At 41.3% G+C, this 24,114-nt stretch overlaps 2 protein-coding genes across 2 annotated transcripts in view; one reads left to right on the forward strand and one right to left on the reverse strand.

The window, feature by feature from the left end:
* The window catches only part of snd1 (staphylococcal nuclease and tudor domain containing 1), a 907,822-nt gene that overhangs the window by 412,439 nt on the left and 471,269 nt on the right, over positions 1-24,114 (reverse strand). The window lies entirely within an intron of this gene.
* Positions 18,320-21,706, forward strand: lrrc4.2 (leucine rich repeat containing 4.2). The gene has a single exon (XM_080207580.1). It carries the CDS (start codon positions 19,376-19,378, stop codon positions 21,272-21,274), a length of 1,899 nt encoding a protein of 632 aa, XP_080063706.1. The 5' UTR covers positions 18,320-19,375; the 3' UTR covers positions 21,275-21,706.

Here is a 24,114-nt window from a genome sequence, read left to right on the forward strand (position 1 = left end):
TCTTCAGAGTGGATTCCTTCTTCCATTCTGCCACCAGTTCTTCACCAACACTGAATTCCCTCATTGCAGCATAGTTATTTGATGAGCTAGCAAATGTTAAGACTTTTAACTTGTGACCAACTTTCTAATTCATTAGTTTTGCTGGGAGATTCATTTCTCTTCGCCATTCACCACGTGCAGTCTACTCTATGCCTTATGGTTTCTCATACACATTTCCAAAACAGAACATATTTCCTGCTTCATCCTTTGCCCCATAAGTAAAGCATGCACTGACTACTAATGCGGGTGAAAAGCTGAAAAGCGGGGCATTGGCCGACTTCAATATTTATAAAAGCATGACTTTTGGGACTGGAAAAACGGGGTTGTCTAATACGTTGAGTTAAGTTAAATGCCACAATCTAACAATAACTTGTTCTTGTTACATTCTGAAGAATAAATTTTGGGCAGGGCACCAAAAATAATGCCACTGCTCATATTCAAAATCATGCAGTGGGATTTTTTACTTGAGATTGGTCTTGAATTATTGCCTCATGATAAGATAGCACCTCCAATAGTGCAGTCATACTTCAGTGCTGCAGTGCAGTACCAGTCTACATTTTTATGTTCAAATCCTGCAGTAGTGTTTGAACCCACAACCTTTTGACTCAAGAGGCAAGTGTGCTACTAACCTAACCACCACATCTGACATATTAAGAATCACAAACAGATAAACTGAGTACATACAACATATAACACAAGGGCCAGAATAAAATCTAGATATTAGCCCTTCAGATAGGAGGAAGCTTGTGGGCAAGGCAACTGCTTCACTCCACCAACCCAGGGCAAGCATTTAGTGTGATTTGTGACAAACTCAACTGTCAGTTTTCACTCCTGGGAAACTGATGTGTGGCACAGCATGAAGGAACAAGGGTGAGAGTGTATAATGAGACAGCATGTACAAATGGAACGATGATTTACTTAAAACCAATTTCACAGAAATCAGAGAAGGTTTAGGACTTCAAAGAATTTCATATACAAGCATACAATGACAACACATGGCTGCAAATGGACCATTAATTCAATTTTTCACTTTGAAAATTCATCTTTTCAGCAGGCAGAATCTTGCTTTTATTATGCCAAGGTTGGCTACTTGCACAATGCTAATGCCATAGCAACCCAATGAATTTCAGGACTGGAACCGAAGCTTTGCACTGAAAAGGTTCAGGCAGCCCCTGGGAATGAGAGAAGATAAAATTTTAGCTAACTCATTCAGCAATTTGATGCAGCTATTAATTATCATCTCAAACTAAATGACATCTTTGAAGTTTCCTTTACATTGCTACATCATTCACCCAAAATTGCCAAAGTTGCACAAAATCAATGTAGATTCTTAAGATTGCAACAGCCAGGGGAATTTCCACACAATACCAGCTAACCCAGGGCAGTTGGCCCATGTTCCAGAGTATGTTAGTCACATTCTGATTTGAATGCTGCATGCTATTTTACCTTCAAAGTAACTGATGTAAGCATGTAATGCAACAAAGCAGTAAGACGAGGTGACAAATGCAGTTTGGGCACAGATACCTGACACATTAACTTATGCTTATTAGGGAGTGATTGCAAAAATAAATCCTTTCTCAGCTTGCAGTCGTAATGAAAAGGCCTGCACATATTGACCATCTGAAGGTACTCCGAGAAGGTAGTAGTGGGCCACCTTTCGAACTACTGAATGTTTTTCATACAACTGCATGGTTTCTGGGCCACTTTAGCGGATAATTAAGAATCAAGCAACCAAGTTAGCATGGGATTGGAATCATAAATAGTCCATACCAGGCAAGGAATGTTTCCATCCTAAAGGGACATTAGTGAACCATCAACCCAATAGTTTCATAGAATGCCCTTCAAGCCTGCACCGACAACAGTCCCACCTAGGCCCTATCCCCGTAACCCCCTGTATTTACCCTGCTGGTCCTCCTGATACTAAGGGGCAATTTAGCATGACCAATCAACCTGACCTGCACATCTTTGGACTGTGGGAGGAAACCAGAGCACCTGGAGGAAACCCACCCAGACACGAGGAGAACATGCAAACTCCACACAGACAGTCACCCAAGGCCGGAAATGAATACGGGTCCCTGGCACTGTGAGGCAGCAGTTCTATCCACCATGCATGGACGTTTTGCTATACAAGAATGATGCAATAATTTAAATGTGGGCGCATATGATCACATTGGTTAATGTCACTCAGGTGTGCAGGAAACTGTAGAGAAAGCTTTAGTGAAAGGTCAGTATCCACTCACACTACTGGCGTCTATGGAAGTGGACTGAGAACAAGTGACTATTCAGCATACAGATTCAATCTTTTCTTTAGCAAGCTGCATGACAAGTTTCAAAGCATCATCATCAAAAGGTCCAGCAGCACATTAACTGGCAAACAATGGTTTCCCGCATCTTTCCCATCACTGGCAGCATTCCAAAGGGATCACACCCTGGCCCACTACTCTATCACCCCAAAACCTCATTGTCTTCTGCACTGCACCTTTCTAGGCATCGCAGGAGGTCCAACACTTGCTCTTTTACCTCCTCTCTCCTCACTGTCCATGCACAAAACACTTCTTCCAGGTGAAGCAGTCACTTACTTTTGCCTCTTTAAATTTAGTATTCTGCACTTGCTGCTCCAATGCGGTCTCATCTACACTGGAGAGGCCAAATGCAGAATGGGTAACTGCTTTGCAGAATATCTCCATTCAATCCACATGCAAGATTCTAAGATTCAAGTTGCTTGCCATCTTAATTCATCATTTTGTTTTCTCGCTCACATTTCTGTCCTTGGCCTGATGCTGTTCGAGTAAAGCCCAACACAAGTTGAGAAACAATACTTTATCTTTCAATTAGCATGTTATGACCTCTGGACTCAATATTTAGTTCGATATCTTCAAATCAGGAACTGTGTCCTCCATTTTGATTTTTTTGCCCAAGTGCCAGTCGGCATCTTGTTCTCACGTTTTTACTTTCAGTCAGAACTGCTCAATATTCTGCCATTAATACTCGTTGTGGACCAATACTTTGTTTACTACAAACAATACCACTCCCTCTGTCTTTCGTTCCATGATAGTTTAATTATTTAGTCTCTTCCACATTCCAACCTATCCAAGACCTTCCCTTTTATTCTATCTGCTCTCAGCCCCTTAAATCTCAGATTCCATCATATTTATACCTTCCTTCAGTTCTAAAGGTCATATTCAACCTGAAACGTTAGCTCTGTTTCTCATTCCGAAGATGCTGCCAAATTTGATCAGGTGCACAAGGCATTAGTTAGATCTCAGCTGTACCGTCCTGGGTGCCACAGGATAGGAAGGATTTGAACACACTGGAGAACATGCAGAAGCGGTTTTTAGGAATGGTTCCAGGGATGAGAAGCTTCAGTTAGGAGGATAGACTGGAGAGGTTGGGACTATTCTTCTTGAAGAGAAGTCTATGAGGAGATTTGATAGAAGAGTTCACAATCATGAGAGAGCCTGGGTTGCCACTTGCAAAAGGATTGAGAATGAGAGGGCGCTGATTTAAAGAGATTTGCAAAACAAACAAATGCAATGTGAGAAAAAACATTTTTGCACAGCAAGTGGCTCAGATCTGGAAGTGTGGTGTAGGCAGGTTCAATCGAGGTATGCAAGAGGGTACTGGATGATTATTAAATGAATGAGCAATGTACAGGGGTACAGGGAGAAGGTAGAAGAATGACACTAAGTCATAATGCTCATCTGGACAGAGGCAGCATTTTCAAGATAGGCAGAATGGCCTTGTAACACATCATAACAATTCTGTCATTCTGGGTTTTCTCCAGCACATTCAGTTTCTAATTAAGGGTGGTATCTCATTAAAGCCTGGGAGATGATTTCTGAATACAAACGGATACTGGTAGCTCAGCAGGATGTGGAGAGTGCAGAAGGGAAAATATGGCATGATGTATTCAAGAACAACTATATTAATCTCAAGTGTTAACACACTACCAAAATAAAGTGGCTAAAAATAATCTCTCAAACTCTGAAGTAAAAGCTAAATAAATCACTTAGCACAAGTTGTCTATAGTGTTATGGCTCAGGTCAGAAACTCCAAAGTGTTTTATGGAGCCCGCCTGTATCATAACTTTTGCACCTTGAATTTAGCTAGGATAAGCGTGATATGTTTCACTTCAGATATGATTCAAATGACCCACTAAGCAGCTTTTATCAAACAAAGTTTAATTATCAAACAAAGTCCTAAACTCATTAAGAATATAGTTAACATCTATGGAAAGAAAATTAGTCAAAGCTTCTATTAATTACAAACAAAAAACAAAACAACCATGATAAGGTACAACCTTAACAAATATATTTAACTCCCTGCCAGGGAAGATAGTGGAAGCAGATGCAATAGTCACTTTTAAGAGGCATCTTGACAAATACATGAATAGGATGGGAATAGAGGGATATAGTCCCCAGAAGGGTAGGGGGCTTTAGTTCATTCAGGCAGCATGGTTAGTGCAGGCTTGGAGGGCCAAAGGGCCTGTCCCTGTGTTGTAATTTTCTTTGTTCAAACTGATCCCATTAATAAATTCTTTGGAACAAGTCCACAGTAAAGTCTAATGCTCATGTGATACTGGAATTGACTCCTTTGGTTGAATTCTGCAGTTCTCAGACTCAGAACAGTTTGAAGTGAGAACAACTTCCCAGAACCCCAGATAGACTGTGATCAAGCCACCAACAGAAAATTCTCTCCTTCAGAAAGGCAAGACTTCGTTTTCAGATAGCCAGCAGAATTTCCAAATAAAACAGGGAGAGAGAGAGAGAGAGAAACACCTCTTTTCAGCTTGCTGTCCCTTCTAAAAACCTGAAGCACAGAACTGAAAATGAAAAAGCTCCTGTCACCTGACCTACCAGCCATTTTTCCTCCTAACAATGCAGGGTCATAAGACTAATCTCAGAAAGTAGCTGAGGCCCCCATTTAAACCAATTAAGGAGTCTGAAAAGGACATCTGGTCGATAGCCCTGCAGCAATGAGAAACACTGAAGGTGAGAGAGCTCCAGAGGTCATGATTTAAAAAAGGTATGCTAACATCACAATAGATGTAGCTTTCATCAAAGCTGTTCAATTGAGTTGACGTGTTTTTCTGGGTTTGCTTACAGCTTGTGTCATGGATGAAATCCAGTGAGCTGAGCCATGATCATACTGAATGGCAGAGGAAATTCAATGTGCCATATGGTCTACTCCTACTCTTACTTATGTTCTGAGTTATGCACGCCACTAGAATTTCCATGTCATACTGTATACTTTACAAACACAGAAAATAGGAGTAGGAAAGGGCCATTTGGCCCTTCGAGCCTGATCCACCATTCATTATGATCAACTCAACAGCCTGATCCCAATCCACCCCCACCCCCCAATTCCTTTCAGACTCTGACGCTGGTTCTGGGCACCTTATCAGAAACATCCTTTTTGCATCTACCTTGTCAGGTTTCTATGAGATCCTTCTCATTTTCTCAACTCCAGTGAATACAATCCTATCCAACACAATCTCTCCTCATATGTCAGTCATGTCATCCAGCAATCAGTCTGGTAGCCTCCTCTGCACTCCCTCCACAGCAAGAATTTCCTTCCTCAGAAAAGGAGACCAATACAATATTCCAGGTCTGGCCTCACTAAGGCCCTGTGCAATTGCATCAAAACACCCCCCTGCTTCTGTACACGAATCCTCTAGCGACAAAGGCCAACATACCATTTGTCTTTTTACTGCTTGTTGCACCTGCATGTTTACCTTCAGTAACTGGTGTACAAGGATACCCAGTTGTTGCTGCACATTCCACTCTCCTAATTTACATCCATTTGGATAGTAATCCCTCCTGACCCCACTAGTTACTGCCTACCATTTGGAAAAAGATCTGTTTATGTCCACTCTATTTCCTGTCTGCCAACCAGTTTTCTACAAATCTCAATATATTACCCCTAATTCTATGTGCTTTAATTTTACATGCTAATCTCTTATGTAGGACTTTTGTTGAAACCCTTCTGAAAGTCCAAATAAACTACATCCACTGACTCCCCCTCATCAACTCCATGAGTTACATCCTCGAAGAATTCCAGTAATTTGTCAAGCATGATTTCCTTTCCATAAATCCATGCTGACTCTGCTCAATCCTACAACTGATTTCCATGTGTTTTGCTATAAAATCTTTGGGAATGGATTCTAGAAGTTTCCTCACTTCAGGCTTATTGGTCGATAATTCCCTGTTATCTCTTTACCCCTCCTTTTTAAATAGTGAGATTATATTAACTATCATCCAATTTGTAGGAACTGTTTCAGAGTCTATAGAATCTTGGAAGATGTCCACAAATGCATCCACTATTTCTCAGCCCACTTTCTTAAGTACTCCGGGGTGCAAATTATTAGGCCCTGGGGATTTATCAGCCTTCAATCCCATCAGATTCTCCAACATCATTTCTAAAAATATTGATTTACTTCAGCTCTTCCCTCTCACTAAATAAACTCTGTGTTCCCCAACATTTTTGGTACCTTATTTGTGGCCTCCTTTGTGAAGGTGGAATCACAGTATGTATTCAGTTGATCAGTCATTTCTTTGTTCTCCACATATGAAGGGCTAATGATTCTAGTATTGTTGACATAATCCAGCGAAGTTAACTGAGTTTAATAAAATTTCGAAAAACTTTTGTAATACAGTCAACTTGAAAAATCCAAATGGTCTCCGCATAAACAACAAAATACACCAGTAATTGCTGACCTACATGATCATTGTACCCAAGTCCCCAGTGTAGATCAGTTCTGGCCCTTGTTTCATTTCTTTCCCTCTGAGGAGCAAACAAATCAAGTTTTGGGGATCACTCTCCTTAATGTTGAAGTTTAGAGGTGTAGGACAACTCTCGACATATTAAACTGATAGGAACCCTGGAGTGTTGCAGAGACAACAAAGTAGGAATACATTTAAATCTCTCAGGTCAACAGAATGCATTATGTAATTGGTTAACCTGAAAGGTTAAACGCTGATGCAGAGAATCTTTTAAATTAAATTGTCCACTGCAATTCCACAAAGAGCAAGCAGCATTATGTTCAAATCTTGTACCCATCTTCCACAGTCCTAAACTCATGAAAACGTCTTTGAGATGGAAATAAAATGTCAATAATACAAATGCTGCAATCATTATGGTAGCAATGGAAGAACAGAGAGAGTCAGGTCTGCAGAGTTCAAGACCTATGCATATTTCAGTCATTCTCATAAGTTAGGAGGAAGCAATTCAGAATTGCATTGGTGAGCCTGGGCATAGAGATGTGGACCCCAAGGACATGGTAAAACCAAAGCTTCGTAATTACCTTTGGACAATTGGTTAATTTGTTCATATTCCTTGGCTATTCTAGAAGATTTTGTTGCCCCACTTAGTTTAAAATAACAGACAGGCGAATGTTTTATGTACACATGAAGCTTTTGTCTGTAAGTAACCCTAAATGATTATTTCAAGACTAGGAGGTTCTTTGAATTGGAGCACTGGGTTGGAACTGAGATTAAAATCTGCATGCCAGATGATGATGCATGATTTGAACAACTTCCTAAAGTGTTTTAGGAAAAGCAAAAGAAAAACACACTTTTCTAATATCATATGGTTCACACTTTGAAATGTTTTCTCAACTGGCAATATTTCTTAAATTACAATGCTCACCTCTTGCCAAAATACCTGGCTTGAAAAATATCTACATCAGACTCATTGAAGCTAATCACCCATTTGATGACTTCATTTAATGTTCCAAGCTAAACATTTCAAGCCAAACAGACCAAGAATGACTTCTAGGGAATCTCCCACCAATAAATCCAACCCTGTTTCCACTTTGGTATCTACCAAGGCAGAAGGGTCTGGTGAAGGATCATCGAGCTCTGTTTTCTCTCTCTTCACAAGGGTCATCCAGACTTGAAATATTGGCTCTATTCTGTCTCCACAGATGCTATCAGACCTGAGATTTTCCAGCATTTTGTGTTTTTGTTTCAGATTCCAACATCTGCAGGAATTTGCTTTTATCTGTGTGAAATAAAAAATGCTTTTCATTCTGTCAGTCAACGGACATTGAATTTCAAAATTGGTTTAATTAGTCTTGATTAATTTTGATGGGTAAAAATTAAAGATGCTTGATATAAATGCTGACAGATCATAATTTGGGAATCTGCAGGAGATTTAGATAACTGTACTTTGTGCAGAAAATTATTTAGAATAAACTTTTTTTAATACACTATTGAAAGCTGATTCTCTGCTTCAGGAGGTTAATGCTGTAACAGAGTTTACAACATTACATCACAAGTATTTTGCCTTGTTAAACTTTGGTATATTTAACTTGTAATTAAGTGCTGTGATCTGTACCAGTCTGATCCTGTGTTGTTTTTGATTCAACTGAAGCATGGTGGGAATCGTTTGTAAATTCAGTATGTGGCCTGCCCTATTTTGAGTAGTTAATCATTAGAGCCAGGTCACATTGATTTCTGACAAGGGCACAGCTCATTTAAAAAAGAATGCTCTTCCTCATGCGAAGCACTGTCCCCTCACTTTAAGCACCTTTTTAAAAAGGTTTATGCATAGTCCCACAAAACTGCAATAGAATTTTAATCAGAAAGTAATGTTACTTGAGGGATAAATATTGGTCAGATTGCGCCTTTGCTGTTCAAAATAGTCACAACCAACATTCCATCAGGACTACCTTGAAGTGCTGGCCTAAATTTTGTCCTCCAGTTTTTGGAGTGGAACCTGAACTAACAGCCTTCCAATAAAAGCAAATGACTGCGAATGCTGGAATCTGAAACCAAAAAAAAAGCTAGAAAATCTTAGCAACCCTGACAGCACCTGCGGAGAGAGAATAGAGCCAATGTTTTGAGTCCAGGTGACCTTCCCCAGAACTGACGATGGCTCTATTCTCTCTCTCTCTCTCTCCACAGATGCTGTCAGACTTGCTGAGATTTTCCAGCATTTTCTGTTTTTGATTTATTTCACACAGCTTGGTTACATGGAATACTGCACTATGAGACAAACTTGTACAAAATTTGACAAAATTACATAGTTCAACTGATTGTGCATATCCATCAAAAATGATTTAAACAGTGACAACAGCTATTTATGCAGGAGAAAAAGGTAATTAGTAATCCAGAATTTAAGTTAAACACAGATCAAAGTGGAACAATTTAGTAATATTCCAGCTAATCTGTAACATCTGACACTATTATCAATTAAAAATCAAGAGAACAGGCCTTATTTTAAACCTGAATACACATCATGCCTGCAAATAAATATCTACATTGACATTTCACTGCAGTACAAAGGAATGCTGCATCTTATAGATGAGAGGTTAAACAAAAGCACTGTCATCCTACTCAGGTGGACATAATAAAATGGCAGTATACTCTGCAGAGGAGCACAGTGTTTTAGTGGTGTTTAACATACTTCCTCAATACACCACCGCAAATAATCAGGTCATCTGTTGAATGTGGAACTTTGCTTTGCAGAAATAGACTGGAACACCTGCCCACCTAACAATGATAACTGGCTGTGAAGCACCTTGGATGTGATAGCCTTGCTCCTCTGCCTCTTTCTTTCTCTTATTTGACGTTGATCTAAATATATATGTTGATCCTGATTTCTTTTCTCCATCAAGTCCCAACTCCAACATAGTCACAGATGGAGCTGAGGCTTCAAGTGTACCAGGGTCGTGCATTGGGACTGGTTACTAATACTGTAATTATTAGAGACTCCCCAGATCAGACACCCAAACATGATAAGTAACTGTGGAGACATGGGACAAAATCTTCCCCAAGCAATTCTAAGTGTCATCAAAGTCTGTAAACTGGGTGTTTTCTGGAAGAGTTGGATATTGTGATCTCATCAGTTTTTCTGACAGCTGGGAGCTTTCTGCCAGTAAGTGAGGGGAGGTGGAGGGGGTGAGGAGAGCCAGCTGCAGAGCGCCTGATTGCCACTGTGCAGGGTGCCCCAAACTCCTTTGTATAGACCACCACCTCAGGGCCATCCCCTTGCAAGTTTCTTCCAGCTGACTATCCCCCCCTGCCCGTTTCAGAGCTCTTCCCTCCCAACCAATTTCCTTACCAGAATTTCCCCTTGCAGGAGCCTCCCTGTCATTGTGCATATGCCCCATCATTGCCCCACCCCCACTCAGATGATTTCTTGAAGTATTATTTTGTTAATTGCGCCAAAGCGTTTCAGGATGAAAAGCCCATGTCTGTAATATGCTGGGAAATACAAGCGAATAAGTGAACGTGACACAGGTCCTGAAGCTCGATCAGTTGGCAAAAGTGGGTCTCTGGAAGAAAAAAGTTTGAAAAACACTTTTCTAAACCATGCGATCTTCGGTATGCATTAATGTTGGCTGAATGAGCTGAAATCTTAATTTTCATATTTAAGAAAGTGTATGATGTGAATTCTTCTTGGGCCTAAATTGTTTATGTTGATTTCCCATCAATAACAATTAAGTTAATGCATTATTGACGATCTTTCGCAGAACTTCATAAACACATGCTGTAAAGACTTATAATTTTTTAAACATAAGTAGGAATAGCAATTTTGATTCTGAGTCCATCTTCCAATTATTGAAAATTGGGCATGATGGCCACTTTTTCACAGTTATTTCACTTTAGGCTGTTCTCTGCACAAAATACAAATCTATGCAGTGAGACTGCTTTTCCATGCAGAACTATAAAACATCTCATGACAATACTGGAGCCAGTGTATCGTAAAGGAAGTCACTGACGTGAGATAATAATTGTTCATACCAAACAACACCAAAGGGGATTTTAGATATACATGTTCCCAGCAGTATCCTTAGCTCTGCTGGGAGTGCACATCAAAAAACGTAGGAGTTAAGGTTAAATAGTCCGCTCAGATATCACAGCGCTGGAAAATCAACACACCTAAACTCCCGATGAGTGTCATGCAGGAAACCGTATTTGTAAAACTATCCAAATGCTTCCATTAAGCTCAAGGGACTGATAGCCTTATGTGGTTCTTCTCTATATGACAATCATTGCACAAAAGTCATTCTCAATCTTTGCTTCATCAACTGTGTGAACTTCCTCCCATTCTGGGGTGCTGCCATCCACATTTGAAATGTAGTTCATTATTCTAGGCTTCTCATGCGCCATAGGACCAGTATTTGGAATAGAGAGGATGGATGTATTCGTGTAGACTTCGACAGTCAGCTTCTGGAATCAAAGTAAAACATCTCCACTAGGTTATGAATATCAGAATATAGGTTAACCTGAATCTGAAGAAAACATCATTGGATGCCATGTGTTTAGGACTGAATGCAATAGCACACAAATTATTTTAGCATCGTTTCAACAGCAGGACGGCAAAATCTGGCATAATTGTCCATTCGTTGACATTTTGGTTACAGTGACCCAGCAAATAGAAAATAGTACATACAACAACGTACACAAGGGTAAGCTTCAATTCTAATGATAGAAGGCTGTAATGGATGAAAATGAGTATAAAAACATCAGCCACATCTTTGCGATAAAACAAATTTTTATTTACATAAAGCCTGAACAGTAAGAGACCTGTGCATTCAGTCTTAGAAAAGACAGATTTGATTTATTAATGTCACATGTATTAATATACAATGAAAAGTATTGCTTCTTGCACGCTAGGTGCTAAAAGGTTGTATTCTTAACCGAACAAAAATCAGGCAGAGGAGGGCGAGAGAATCGTAAAAATCTGCTTCACCAAGATGACGTTAGATAACAGTATTAAAAATTTCCATACAAACCAGACATAAATAAGCAAGAGATGCATGAAGAGAAATATTTAAGGATGCTGGTAAATTGAGCAACCCAGCAATAGAGGCAACAGTTTTATACACGGCTCAGGTCTAAACTGTTTGAAATGTCAAACCATTTTAAGGCAATTCTCCAGCTTTGGCCTTTTGAAAGAAAGAAGCTGCCAAAGTTTGCATAACAAATACTTCCGTTGCTGAACTGCTTGGAATTCTAATCCACATCATAGTTGAGGAAAAAAAAGAGCCTTTCAAACCATTTTTATTTATAATGAAATCAGTAAGTTACCACAAGCTACAAAAATCACCTCACAAACTCATTGACTGCCTTGGGAGTTTTACGTTTAAAAGCCAGTCATATCTGATTCAGTTTCAATGCAGAGTTAGATGCAATGTCAGTACAGACACGCAGACATCAATAACTCCAAAGTTTGATTGCAGCGAACAAGTGAGATGAATATAAAAAATCCTGACGACTCCACCTCAACACTGAAACCCTGTGCCTGAAAGGAATTTCATTATCCCAATGGAAAATTTGAACAGCCGAACTACAACCGTTAACACAAAGTGCATTTCAAACTACCATACCTGCATACATCTGGATGTTTTAATTCCCTTCAGTTTGCAACTTTGCATGGCTGGGACACTTATTTAATTGAGAAATGACCATTTATAAAGTGAAGAACAAAGTAAGATTTATATAGCGTCTCAAGACATCCAAAGCATATTACATACCGTGAAGTACATTTGATGCGTTACATAGCTGTAGACAAATGTAGCAACTAATGTGTGTACAGAGATGTCAAAATTAGCAGCAAGGTAAATAACCAGATAATCTGTTTTAGTAGCATTGCCAAAAGAGAGATTAATATTGTTCAGAAGAACTTTAGTCTTCCACCACTTACATCATAAAAGCACAAATTTAGCACTGCTGCCTCACAGCACCAGGGACCCAGGTTTGACTTCAGTCTTGGGTGACTGTGTGGAGTTTGCATGTTCTCCTTGTGTCTTTGTGGGTTTCCTGTGGGTGCTCTAGTTTCCTCCCACAGTCCAAAGATGTGCAAGTTTCGTGGATTGGCCAGGCTAAATTGCATGGGAATACTGGGATGGAGTGGACTGAGGTAAAATGCTCGGTTGGAGGGTTGGTGCAGACACGATGGGCTGAATGGCCTCCTTCCACTGTAGGGATTCTACGGTCCCATACAGAGGACCATACTTCTGCAGGACAGTATTCCCTGAGTGCTTGTCTACTCTTATTCTATTAGCATTATAGAATCTTATATATCCCTTTAACAGCAAAGTGCTTTAGAGAGCATATTATTCTGTCAGCACTGTGTGGGCATGCCGGATTGAATCTTTGGAGAGAACCAAACTTATGACCTCCCAACTTAATGAAAGTGCTACCTCTGACCCAAGCTTATACTTTGAAGGAGTACACTAATGAACATTTGCCGGTCTTGCAACCTTCAGGCAAATTAAAAGAGATGAGGGGGTGGGGGAGAGGGAGAAGGGGAGGAGGAGTAGTACACTTTGCTTAAGTATTTGTGAGGTGAGGGATAAGCAATTAAAAAAAATTATTACCAGGCTTCATTCTGCTGACTGTTACCCAGCGACCCCAAATGGATAATATGCATGTGTGTGCATAGACAAGAACATTAGTGTTTATTAGCAGAGGGCTTGAGTTTAAGGGCCGTGGGGTTATGCTGCAACTATACAGGACCTTGGTGAGACCACATTTGGAATATTGTGTGCAGTTCTGCTCACCTCACTATAAGAAGGATGCGAAAGCATTGGAGAGAGTGCAGAGGAGATTTACCAAGATGCTGCCTGATTTGGAGGGTCAGTCTTATGATGAAAGACTGAGGGAGCTGGGGCTTTTCTCTTTAGAGTGGAGGGAGATGAGAGGCAACTTAATAGAGGTTTATAAGATGATATGGGGGGATAGACAGAATGGACGTGCAGAGACTATTGCCTCGGGTGGATGTAGCTGTTACTAGGGGGCATAACTATAAGGTTCATGGTGGGAGATACAGGAGGAAGGTCCGAGGTAATTCTTTACTCAGAGGGTGGTTGGGGTGTGGGGTGCGCTGTCTGCTGTGATAGTGGAGTCAGACACTTTAGGAATTTTGAAGCGGTTATTGGATAGGCACATAGAGTGGGGATAGTTTGATCTTGGGATCGGATGTAGCTCGGCGCAACATTGAAGGCCGAAGGGCCTGTACTGTGCTGTACAGTTGTATGTTCTATATAGGTGCTTGTGCAAACATAAAATCAGTCACATGCTTTACAAATAGTTAATAATAATCCCCGAGTAACAGGGTGACTCTAAGCCTTCTTTTCCCTGAGTTACACGTGGATCTCACCAAAGACAACAAAAACAAAATAATTAACTCATATTGCAAATCATTATCTGGATGACATTCAAGCACAGACTGGGCTCAACAGTAATCTCTTCCCTACACCACTGTGCCACTCTCACCTGCACCACTGTGAAACAGGCTCCAAACACTGGTAGTTAGCCTCTAGTGAATAATCACCCTTGGATATGAACAGGAGATACATGCAGAATCAGCACAGCTAGCCAGTGTCGCAAGGAAACAGGAAGCAAAAACATGTTAATGACTAAATCATCCTGTGCATATCTCCAATTTGGCAAGACTTCTAGGTTTCTTTATGAAATGTGCTCCCCTTCCTATGATTCTTTTCACAGCTTAACCTCCTCCCTAAACTGTCTGGAAACACTCAGCAATTCTGCTTTTAAAGAATTTAAACAAGTGCATTAGTGCAGCTCAGAGGTGATCATCTCCTCCCATAAGATTGTGCCTTGCCTCAACCCCCGGGTGATCCAATGTTACAGTCGCGATTCAAAATTTAGACTAGTGGAGACATTGGGAGGAGAGAAGAGATGTTGCAGAGCAGGAGACAGTGTGGAAATTAGCTGCACAAGCTTGCAACCCAGTAATCTATGACACAGCTCTAATTAGAGTGCCAATGTACTGTGCCTCCACTGTGCTACACTTCAAAAATTGAAAAACACTGAGACAACAGAAATCTGTGTACAAATAAACACTGCAACTACGTATCGCACAGGAGTAGTTAGTGCAGCGCTGCAAATATAGTTGAATAACCAAAGCCTGTGAGGAACTTGATCTCGATGGCACAATTGACACTGTCTCTCCGAACTCAGAAATAAAACTCTGGTTTTGGTAAGAAACAGGATTCTCTTTCCATTTAAAATTCCTTGTATAGTAGTGAAGAAAAGCACAATGAGCATTTATTGTCACTTTCAAATTTCAAATTGCTTCAGAAAAATAGCTGGATTCGGAAAGGGTTTTTAAAAAGTTCTCAATCACGCTGGACAGCACCTGAGTGATAACTGGCTGGGAACAGGGTTAGACACAGCTGTGACACCCTGGGGTTAAATAACAAATTCATACTAAATGTCTGAGCTCAAACACGAATGAATGGTGGCCCATGACGCAAGATACTGATGGTACATTTCAACCAGTAGAAATGCGATTGATTCGAGAAAGAAGGACGATTGTTAAAAGCAAACAAAATAAATTAATACTTCTGGGACAATGGTACAGTACAGCACTCTAGAACAAGGAGATGGATGAGGGCTAATGGGTATCTCCTCCTTAATCCCTTCTTTTCACAGATTAGAGCTAGAATATTTTCAAGTTACTTTTTATACCGTATTAAACTGCTCTAGTGTTGGGTCCCACACAGTCAATGGCAACATCAAAGCTTGCCAAGGCTTGTTGGCTAGGATATCTGACCCAAGTAAACTTGCCGGATTCAACATTATATGACATTATGTGGTATCTACTGCAAGGAAACAGGTCATTCTGCCCAACAGGCCCATGTCCAGTGTTCAGGCTCCACTTTAGCTGTTGCCCACCCTTCTTAATAAACTTCAAATTAGATTTCTATTCCTTTTCCCTCATGTTTACCTAGCTTCCACTTAAATACACAATTCGCCGCCTCCATCCTTGGTAGTAAGTTCCACATTCTTGCCACTGTCTGGATAGAGAAGTTTCTCCTGAATTTCCTCCAGTGGATTTATTAGTGACTATGTTTTATTTCTGGCCCTTTAGTCAAGTTTGTCAGATTCACAACGAAAGAAAATCCCGCCCATTCACTAAGGTCTGTGTATCCCAAACATCAGCATAGCAGAATATTCGTAATAACTGTAATAATCTTACCGATTAATCTTCTGTCACAAATCACCCTTTAGTTGAAGTGTGTTCGAAATGGCGTTCAGTGGCTAGAGTGCAGATCGGCCCCGAGTCTTTCCATTGCCAGCCTGAGTGGAGCCCACTGGTTTTAAATCCCCCCTGTTGGGCGAGCCTCCACTCGCCTTTTAGCGGAGCTCATACTCTATGAGGTCCATGGGGAGATCTATTGACAATTCCATGTGGCTATCATGTATTCGGAGCAGAAAACTACAGTGGACAACACAGGCAGCTCTGAAGTAAGCAACAGCTGAAAACTAACTTCACAGCAGCCAGCAACACTCATGCATTTTCAGATTGTACTTCAGCTTATCATCATCCTACACACAGAATCCATACAGTGCAGAAGGCGGCCATTCGGTCCATTGAATCTGACTCTATATTGTATCCAGACTTGCCCCACATCCTAATCCATTATTTACCCTGCTAATTCTTCTTCTTCTTTCTCCCTGGCACCAACCCCACACACACACATATTTTGGAGTATGAGATAATGACTGCAAAATGTACCGAAATTTCAGCTCTGATTCACTTCTTTCTGAAGAATATCAAAGTGAGCAAAGTGATAATTAGATTGGTTAATCTCAAAACATTTCAAAGGTGTTTTTGAGACGAATTTTGTATTCAGGAAGAATGGAGCACTTAATATTTAGGCACTCAGTGTCAGCAACAGACAGCAATCAGGTAAAATATAGTAAAGCTTGATCCTTCTTCTTGACCCTACTCCTTCCTTCAAACAAAGCAATTTTTCTCCCCTCAAAACAGCCATTTTGTGTCCATGAGCTAAATGATATGTGTACAATATCAAAATTATCAGTGATTTTGTGTCACACTGAAACTACTGCAATATATTTTACACAGGATATCTGCAGCTGCAGGCTTTGTTGGATTTGAGATCAGCCTCCAAACAAAAATTGCCAAACCACAAGAATGCCAAAGCATGCAACAAATATCACACACCAATTGAAAGCAGATATCACACACACACACACCAAGAATAAATACTGAGGAATGTGCCACACCACCCCTCAAGGAAATGGCTGAGAGAAGTGGTGAGTAATAATAAATAGTTATCATGTTGATGCAGCGTTCAGGTCCAGTACAGGAGCTCTACTGAATGGCACTTTCATTCCCTCCAAAATTTAAATACATTTGATTCTGTGCAAGATCTAGGGTTATCCATCTCTCCCCAGCAATCTGTAACAAGAGCTCACATATGGAGTCTTTTAACATGGAGAGGCTGCCGCACTGCAGCTACCACACGGTGTTGGCTGACCAGGAAACTCTCCCAACGATAGGCGTATCAGAAAGATTTATGGGTTTGCAATCAACCTGCTTGGCCATACCATGAAAAACCTTCCATGGCCATCAAGTCCTGGGGTAGGAATTGAACAGCAAACTTCTGGCACAAAGGTAGGGATGCTACCTGCTGCACCACAAAATCTTCCTTGTTGGTTGGCCAGCATCAACAATCACATCCACAGTTCTATGTACAGAAACAGATCTGTTCAAGATCCAGTGCCATCAGAATCTGGCATGGGGCTGGCTGAAACTAGACTAACTCAATACAACTAGATACAACATTTAAAATCAGACTAGATCATTGGCTACAGAAAGTGGCATTACCTTCCACTTAGGCAAGGCAACAAAAGGTAAACAGGAGAATGTCTAAAACTCAAGGGAGGTGTTTGTATTCTAATTGTGTCTAATTGGTCAGAAGAGAGACTCCATTTTGCTTCTCTCCTTCTCGTTCCCCTTCTCCAGTGCATTGCTATGCAGGAGGAACATTTCTTTCAGCTTCCAACAGATTGTCTTGCCGTCACAGAGCAGCCAACTCAGCACTACAAGCAATGACGTAAGACTGGCAGCCAGCTGACCAATTGCATCTCTCTGGCCCCCAGCAGCCATAGCATCAATTCGTGTTTATCCCAACAGAGTCCGAGGACAGTAAGCTACCTCAAATTACTGCAACACATTTGGCTACTTCAAAGAGTCAGCCGCCACATCACATACACTCAGAACAACCCTAAATAGTATTACAGCTGCAGGGTCCGAATTGACAGCCTCTTCCAGAGTTTATATATGCATATGAAAATACTTCACCGAACCAATGAAACATTGCTGGAGGGATTTATCATTAACCCTTAGAGGAGAGTGGGGTTAGGGGGTGGGGAGGGGGTGCTGCAGGGGGTTTGTTAATACATACAAGAGCACTGCATCACACCAATGTACTGCTCATTACGACATGCGTCAGCAATACATTCACGTTCAGAGTGAAGGACAAAGGGATGGGAGCGCAGCCTGTGTGGTTGCCTGCAACACTGTTAAAGGGAGAAGCGAGAAAGACCGAAGAAAGAGAGAAAATGTTCCGGAGAACAGAGGTTCCTGTTGCAGCTGTTGCAGTCACTGGCCAACAAAAACCTTATTAACAGGACAAAAGGCTAAAAGAAAAGCTGCCACAACTCACTACCTCAAAACAAAAAAGGATACCACAAGAAATAGAGGGAAGAGAAGAGAATCTTTCTTTCCTTCTGTTGCGATGCTGATTCTGCCAAAATAAAAGAAAAGCTCATCACTGAAGATTTCCATTTCATCAGTGAGAGAAAGAGAGCGCTCTCCAGCAATCTTCCCTCCTCCAATCGCTTCCCCCCCCCTCCTCCCCTTGGAGCAATCAACGGATTATTGCTAACTGTGCGGGAGGCAGCCTGCAGCTGCTGCGTCTACTGGTGGAGAACTGGCTAGTTAAGCTACTGACTGCAATGTGCTGCTCGTAGCTGTTTTTAAATCAGCCAAGCCTGGCAGAGGGGAAGAGAGCGAAACAGATTAGAGAGCGTGGGTACAACGGGAAAGAGAGACCGGCAACAGCAGCAGAGGGGTGGAGAAAAAAACAACGAAAAACAAACCCTCTACATAAAACGCACTGTCTGGATTCTACATCAGTGATGGAGCTTGCTCAACAGCTTTCTCAACTCCGAGGACAAACACCACGACTGTTGATGGCGCTACTCTCTGGGGTAGAGAGGATGCATGCACCTGCATAGCTGATTGGGCCTCACCTCTGTCAGTCCTTTCTATTGCTTTGGATTTACTAGGAGCCATTTTGTGAATCCTTTATTTTTTATTAAGGAAGACAAAGGGAAAATAGCACTAGTATCTAGTGCAAGAAAAAAAAGGAACTGCACTCTTGTAGAGGTAGGTGTGACAGGCCGTCCTCATTGCATCTCTCTATTTCTTCCACCCCACCCCCTTCCCCTTTCACTGTCGATCGCTAAAGGCACTGGTAGCCTGCTGTGCCAGGGTAGAGCCGATTTTCAAATCAGTGCCGATCCCAGACTATGGTGAATTATGAATGTGCCACATCATGAATCTCTTGTGGCAGGTAACTGTGCATCACACCTGGAATGCTGCCCTGGTTCTTCTTGTCTACCTCACGGTACGGATGTGGAGTGTGTGCGAAGCGTCAAACAGAGAACAGAGTTGTCCAGTTATCTGCTCCTGCAGTAATCACTTCAGCAAAGTCGTCTGCACTCGCCGTGGTCTCAAAGAGGTCCCTCAAGGGATCCCTTCTAATACCCGGTACCTCAACCTCATGGAGAACAACATCCAGCTTATCAAGGCAGACACCTTTCGACATCTGTACCACATGGAGGTTTTGCAGCTTGGCCGGAATTCCATCCGGCAAATAGAGGTTGGTGCATTTAATGGACTGACTAGCCTTAACACATTGGAGTTGTTTGAGAACAGACTGACTGTGATACCAAGTGGCGCATTCGAGTCCTTTTCAAAGCTACGTGAATTGTGGCTCAGGAACAACCCCATTGAAAGCATTCCATCATACGCTTTTAATAGGGTGCCGTCACTGCTGCGTCTGGATCTGGGGGAACTTAGAAAACTAGAGTACATTTTGGATGGTGCTTTTGAGGGCTTAATTAACTTAAAATACCTTAACCTAGGGATGTGCAATCTGAGGGATATGCCAAACCTCACACCACTGGTGAGGTTGGAGGAATTGGAAATGTCTAGCAACCACTTCCCTGCAATTAAACCGGGATCATTTCAGGGGCTAAAATCACTAAAAAAGCTCTGGCTTATGAACTCACAAGTCAATCTAATCGAGCGAAATGCCTTTGATGACCTCACTGCATTGGTGGAATTAAATCTGGCGCACAATAACCTCACTTCGCTGCCACATGATCTGTTTGCACCACTGAAGTACCTTGTGGAGTTGCATCTGCACCACAATCCATGGAATTGCGACTGCGATATCCTCTGGCTCGCCTGGTGGCTGCGGGAGTACATCCCCACAAACTCTACTTGTTGTGGCCGCTGCCATTCCCCGCCTCACATGAGGGGGAAATACTTGACCGAAGTAGACAAGGGCACCCTCCAATGCTCACGGCCAGTTATTCTGGAACCACCACAGAACCTAAACATCTCTGAAGGGAGAACAGCCAAATTGAAATGTCGAACATCCTCCATGTCATCCATCAGGTGGCTGCTGCCCAACAGCACGATATTGAGTCACGGCTCAACACATCCCCGTATATCTGTATTTAACAATGGAACCCTATACTTCTTGCACGTTTTAATAACAGATGCTGGTACCTACAAATGTATGGTGACCAATGTGGAAGGGAATGCTGATGCATCAGCCTTCCTGCGAGTTAGCATGGCGGAGATCAACACGTCAAATTACACCTACTTTTCAACAGTTACCGTGGAAACAACACCGGACACCGTCAGGACTAAAGTACCACCGTTTCTGTCAACACCACCCACTTACAAGCCAGCGTTCATCTCCACTCCCACAGTGCTGTTACAGAGCACGAGGAATCCAAAAACAGTGTTGGTGATCCCCACCATGGCCACCATAGACACGACCCGCACCAGCCTGGATGAGGTCATGAAAACCACCAAAATCATTATTGGCTGTTTCGTGGCAGTGACACTGCTTGCGGCTGCCATGCTTATAGTGTTTTACAAACTCCGCAAACGGCACCAACAACGGAGCACGGTGGCGGCAGCCAGGACTATAGAGATCATTAACATGGACGAGGACATCACGCCATCAGAAAGAGCAGTCGGAGTGCCCTCGGTCCACGACCACATGAACTATAACACGTACAAACCAGCACATGGGGCTCACTGGACAGAGAACAGCCTGGGTAACTCGCTCCACACTACAATACCCGAGCCCTTTATTATACAAACACATACCAAGGAGAAAGTTCAGGAGACTCAGATCTGACTTCTGTACATATATATAATATAATATAATATATTATATATATATATATAATGCAATAGAATGCACAAGTTGTCAGAATTTTGTAAAAAGTGCAAAACTCAGACTGTTTTCTTGTATATGCTTATATCAAAGCAACCATGGCTGATTACAAAAGTGATTATATATATATAAAAAAATAAACTATTTTCTAACCTGTAACTTATGTTTAAGAAGAGACAAAGCTGTTCAAGATGCTTTCATGACTTTGGGGAAAAGAAATGGGGCCGAACCAGTTTAAAAAGGGCATTCTGTAATTTTTAAAGCCAGTGCTATGAGGATGCAGTAAAACATATTTATACGGGAATTCTTTCTAAGCCCAATACCAGACTTTACAGGTTTATCTTGTAAAAGCACCAATTTGTACTGTGCCAAAATGTTAAAAAAGGCAATAAAAAAGGGATTTTTTTGAGAAGAGTTGATTTAATTTATAATGGAAGAAAGATCACCAGACAATCTTTGCATCTGAGTGAAACCAGCGAAGGTTCGTTCCAAGACAAGACAACATTTTATGTTTACATATAAACACACTCTTCTGCATGCAGTGTTACTGTGATTTCTATAAAATGGTGGAAGTGCGGATGAGTCTGCTAATTACTGCAAAACACAACCTTGTTTTAAAGATATATGTATATGTGTGTGCGTGTGTGAGTGTGTGTGTGTGTGTGTGTGTGTGTGTAAAATATGCAACTTCTTCAGAGACCGCTGCTGGCACAGCATTCTGAAAATATCTGCAGCAAACCCAAAATAGGGGAGAAAGGAGGGGGAGAATCAGGGCGTATTATGAAGCAGTAACCCTTTCACAACTTCTGCACCAAGAATAGAATGCATCTGTCAAGGATATTGTGATTTATAAAACATTGCGTAATGTTGGCTGTTTCTCAAACCCTGCATTCTAATCTACACCATTATAAGTACTTTGCTTTATTGTTGGCAGAGTCCAGCTGCAGTATGTCAGCTGAAGGCTGTGAAGGACATTGAGTATTGAATAGGTTAACAGACAGTATATTAAATTATTTTACTGATCTTCTGTCACTGCTAGCGATTTAACAACTTGATTTAATATCTTAGTACCAGGAAGTTTGGGGGGGAGGAGGGTGGTTTGCAGGAAGAACAATATTGCTGCATTTTTGACACTTTAAAAATGATATCCCTAAAAAAAACTATGAATATCATTTCCGCATGTCAAAATCAGAAGATTCAGGTTTAAAACTAGGGACACACCAATGGTTTAAATGATGTATACCTTAGCTCAAGTCTGCTTTGGACTATGGCTCAAAAAACTCCAGTGTGTGCTCCAATTGCTGTAATATATTAATGCCAATCTTGTTCTTGTAAAAGTTATTTGAATTTTACTGCTGTAATCCATCTGCTGACTGTGCTGCTAATCCAGCATTAGCATGCAAAGAGCACTGGTTGGCTAATTTTGAATTTTCTTAATGTTGACAGAATGGATTGCAACGAATTGCAGTTTCATAAATCCGCTAGCGACCAGGGCAGTAAGACCTGCATTGAACAAAATAAACACCCTGCTGAACTATTAAATTAGAACTGCAAGAACAGTGTTGATTAAGCAATGTTTGGTCCTGTATTGTAGCCATGAACGTGCCATTGTGTTTTATGCTGAGACCAGGAGGTGGGGTATTGAGAGCTGATGCACCAAGCACTCTAATCAGCTCAAGGTCTGCTACTCCAGCATAACACACGTTAGAACATTCATTGCTAACATAAGCAGCTGATAACTGTTCTAGTATTTAAGCAAGGTTGAACTTTACTGCATATGAGTGGACACTGCTACTTTTAATTTACAATGGATTATCATTCACATTGCCGCAGCCAATCAATGATTACATTCAGGAAAGAACTGAATTAAACTATGCGCTTGAAAAGTAGGAATGCAAAGCCAACATTATACATTTGTCTGTGTGCCCCCATCACCCTGGCAACCTTCAAATGCTTTGCAGGAATAAACCAGCCATTACATACACTAGTTGTCTATTTTTACAAGTGGCAGGAGGTGAGAAAGAATTGAAATGGATAAAATAGTGAACGAAGAGTAGAAATAAACCACAGCAAAGTGAGAAAAATGGGTAGTTGAGGTGTACCTAGTGTTTGGACTTTCGTCTCTTAATTTTAGAATGTTCACAAGTCATACTTTCTGCTGGTGAAACAGTTTTGCTCATGCAACAGGCTTCAAGGCAATGCCATACATAACAACTTGCATTCATCCAACTCCTTTAACATGGGAACCATTGGTCATTTCCCCCTAAGAGTAATCAGATGCAAAGGAATTAACACAAAATCAACAGATGAGCTGTCAGGTGTTGTGACTAAAAACCTAGTCACAGAAGTAAGTTTAAAAAGGAGTAGCAAGTTTGAGAGCAAGATTTACAGAGGACATCTCAAAGTTTCAAGCCTTGGGATCTGAGTGCACTGCTGTCAATAATGGGGTGCAAGGTCAGTTAGAGGATTGCAAAGTTCCAAGAGGGTTATCAGCAGAGAAGGTGGAGAGATGGGCACCAGCAGGGGTGGGGGTGGTGGAGAAAAGCGGTGGGAACAGGACTACAAGGCCATGAAGTTAATTGAAGACATGGACGAAAATTTTAAATTCAAAGTTCTGGAGGACCTTGGTCAGCAAGACCTTGATTCTAGGTCAGCAAGCACAAAATTCCCAATTATGGGTTACATATATTCGACAACAGCAATTAAAATCTCATTGAGAATGCTAGTTTAAAATATGTTGCGGTTTATAAAATGAAAACACGTTCTATTGGCTAACAAAGCATTGTGTGCTTTCAATTCCA

The sequence above is a fragment of the Carcharhinus amblyrhynchos genome, chromosome 19, assembly GCF_965287045.1.
Source record: "Carcharhinus amblyrhynchos chromosome 19, sCarAmb.v2.hapA, whole genome shotgun sequence".
NCBI lineage: Eukaryota > Metazoa > Chordata > Chondrichthyes > Carcharhiniformes > Carcharhinidae > Carcharhinus > Carcharhinus amblyrhynchos.